Source organism: Rhagoletis zephyria, unplaced genomic scaffold (assembly GCF_001687245.7).
Source record: "Rhagoletis zephyria isolate East Lansing unplaced genomic scaffold, Rhagoletis_zephyria_1.1 Rzeph_scaffold_38174, whole genome shotgun sequence".
Lineage (NCBI taxonomy): Eukaryota > Metazoa > Arthropoda > Insecta > Diptera > Tephritidae > Rhagoletis > Rhagoletis zephyria.
The window spans coordinates 1-3055 of record NW_016195229.1 but is presented as its reverse complement, the minus strand read 5'-3'; the positions used below and the strand labels follow the sequence as shown (position 1 = coordinate 3055).

The 3055-nt window shown below is 45.7% G+C and overlaps 1 protein-coding gene across 1 annotated transcript; it reads right to left on the bottom strand.

Annotated features, from left to right (window-relative positions):
• Window positions 1-42: 42 nt before the first annotated feature.
• On the bottom strand, window positions 43-2987 carry LOC108354676 (alpha-protein kinase 1-like). The gene is made up of 5 exons (XM_017605853.1): window positions 2490-2987; window positions 1797-2214; window positions 1396-1744; window positions 631-1299; window positions 43-575 (listed from the first exon to the last, which is right to left on the bottom strand). The coding sequence occupies exons 1-5, from the start codon at window positions 2941-2943 to the stop codon at window positions 255-257; spliced, it is 2211 nt and encodes a 736-aa protein (XP_017461342.1). The 5' UTR covers window positions 2944-2987; the 3' UTR covers window positions 43-254.
• Window positions 2988-3055: the final 68 nt, after the last annotated feature.

Below are 3055 nucleotides of genomic sequence, written 5' to 3'. Positions count from 1 at the left end.
AAGGTACACTTATGTTCAAATGTTATAATGAGGTATCTTAATATTAATGGCAGTTTTGTCTTTCAATTTGTATGCTGTATTGAACTAAGTAATGGAAATCATACAAAATCAAAAGGATAATAAAAATACAAAAATTATAAATTAAAGAACGTCACAAATATAATTACATGCATATTTTGTGGCAAATATTGAAGCTACCCTGAGCATCTTCCGCTAGTCGCCGTCTAATAGCCACTTCCCTTCCAACCAAAACATCATTTGACTTTGCGCAATCGTCTCAGCAGATGTGTTATATCGTTCGGCAGACGGCCAATGCTGCTCAGTGGCACATCGTAAGAACTGACGCCGGTGTAGGCACCACCGTCGTCGCCGAGCGCTTCTTTAGACGCGCTAGAGCTACCAACATCCGCAGCCGCGCCCACATCCATGCGTCGTTGAGCGGTTAGCGTTAGCGCGGTCGGCGCCGGTATGAGACCGACAGTGAGCGCGGGCAATTGAATATTCACATGTTTATCGTGTTCGGGTGGCACAATACTATTGCTGAGAATGGCGCTGGGAAATTGTTGTTGTGATGGAGTTGGANGGCGCCGGTATGAGACCGACAGTGAGCGCGGGCAATTGAATATTCACATGTTTATCGTGTTCGGGTGGCACAATACTATTGCTGAGAATGGCGCTGGGAAATTGTTGTTGTGATGGAGTTGGACTCTCAAAAGTGGCTCTAGCAGCTGTATTGCCAAGTGGAGGGAATTGTGGCAGTTGTGGTTGTTGCCGCTGATTGAAGATGCTGAAGAAGTTGCTTGTAAAAGGTGATGTTTGTTGTTGCTGCTGTTGTTGAGGATAATAGAATTGCGTGGATGTCGACTTTTGGGGCTGATATTGTTGTTGTGATTGTGTTTGTTCTTCTTGTGCATATTGCTGACTTTGCTTGTGCTGCGACACTTGCTGCTGTTGTTGTTGATGATGCCACGATGTCGACTTTTGCTGCTGCAACGCCAGCTGCTGTTGCTGCTGTGGCGCTGTATAAATTGAATTTCCACCAAATTGTTGCTGTATCGACTTAGGCGCTTGTTGTTGTTGCTGCTGTTGTTGTTGATGATGCCACGATGTCGACTTTTGCTGCTGCAACGCCAGCTGCTGTTGCTGCTGTGGCGCTGTATAAATTGAATTTCCACCAAATTGTTGCTGTATCGACTTAGGCGCTTGTTGTTGTTGCTGCTGTTGCACTTGTGGTCGCGCATTTATCGAGAACTGTTGGAAATATTGCTGTTCCTTCAACTGCTGCTGCGCATACTGCTGCTGTTGTTTTTGTTGTTGTTGAATCAGCTGTTGCTGCTGTATTTTCTGCTGCTGTTGCTGCAATTGTTGTAATTGTTCTAGTTGTTGCTGCTGCGCTAACTGTTGCAGTTGTTTTTGTTGCTGCTGAGTTTGCTGAAATTGCTGACTAAAGTGCTGACTAAATTGCTGTTTTTGTGCTGGTAACTTTTGTTGTTGTTGTATCTGTGATTGTGCAGGATTCGTTGTTGCCGTCGCTGCGACAGCTTGGAAGTTGGATTGCAATTTTTGGTTGTATTGTTGCTGCGGTGGCTGCACTATTTGGTGCCGATTGCGCTCGCTTGTTGTTAGTTTTGTTGCTGTATTCGTTTTCGTATAACTCGTAGTGGTTTGTCCGAATTTCTTCGTGAGGAAATCATCAAGCGCCACATAAGCCGTATTCGTTGTTGGCNTGTTGCTGCTGAGTTTGCTGAAATTGCTGACTAAAGTGCTGACTAAATTGTTGTTTTTGTGCTGGTAACTTTTGTTGTTGTTTCGTTTGTGATTGTACAAGATTCGTTGTTGCCTTCGCTGCGACACTTTGGAAGTTGGATTGCAATTTTTGGTTGTATTGTTGCTGCGGTGGCTGCACTATTTGGTGCCGATTGCGCTCGCTTATTGTTAGTTTTGTTGCTGTATTCGTTTTCGTATAACTCGTAGTGGTTTGTCCGAATTTCTTCGTGAGGAAATCATCAAGCGCCTCATAAGCCGTATTCGTTGTTGGTTTGATTGTCGGCTGCATCACCAGCGACGAAATAATAGAAGACACTGAATTCGGTGCGATGCGTTGACCTTCCGCGCGCGCGATTACAATGCGCGGCGTTGGCGAAGTGGGCACATGCGCGTTTTTTATCTGTGACAATTGTTGTGTACGCTGCGGTGGCGTTAGCTGGGCGGGAGCTGCAAAGAGGTAGAGTGTACATAGTTGAAAGACGAAAGTTTTCTTTCAGCGCAATGTTGGTGTGTGTATGTGTTCGTATGTGCTAATGCGCTAAATGCTCAAGCTGTAGAGTGTGNGTGTACATAGTTGAAAGACGAAAGTTTTCTTTCAGCGCAATGTTGGTGTGAGTATGTGTGAGTATGTGTTCGTATGTGCTAATGCGCTAAATGCTCAAGCTGTAGAGTGTATGTGTTTTCAACATATAAACATTTTGCTTATGAGCGCGCAAACTCACCTTGCGGCGGTGGCTTATTATAACTCTGCGTTACCGAGTTACCAATGGCACGCACATCACTGTCCACCGAAAGTGAGCGCGACATAGCGGCGCTCGGTGCAGTCTGGTAGGCGACTGCGGTGGAAGGTCCACTAGATTGTTGTTGACTGCGGAAATTCTGTAAAACGGAATCATCAACAATGGCGCGTGTTAGCTTGTCAAAGTCGAGAAAAGTTGTAGAGTCATCTTGAGTGGTGACAGTGGAAGAGGAGGAAGACAGTGAGGGAGAGTCGGAGAAAGAGGATGCGGCATTAGGCGCAGAAGATGAAGATGAAGTAGAGGATGAGGACATGGAGTAAGTGACCGACGTAGGCGGCGCGTTTAGTGAATCGGCGTGTGGTTGATTTTTAGTTGATGAAGTGGAGTAGGAAACAGAGGAAGTTATAGATTTTAGCAAATGATCAAGATTTGGCATTCGATTTGGTGAGTTAGCGTCGCGGCCGATCGGTGCTGATTGCTCAGGCAGCGTTGTCGGCGCTGCAGTGGATGTTGTCGTACTTGTACTCGTTTCGCTCTTTGTTGTTACC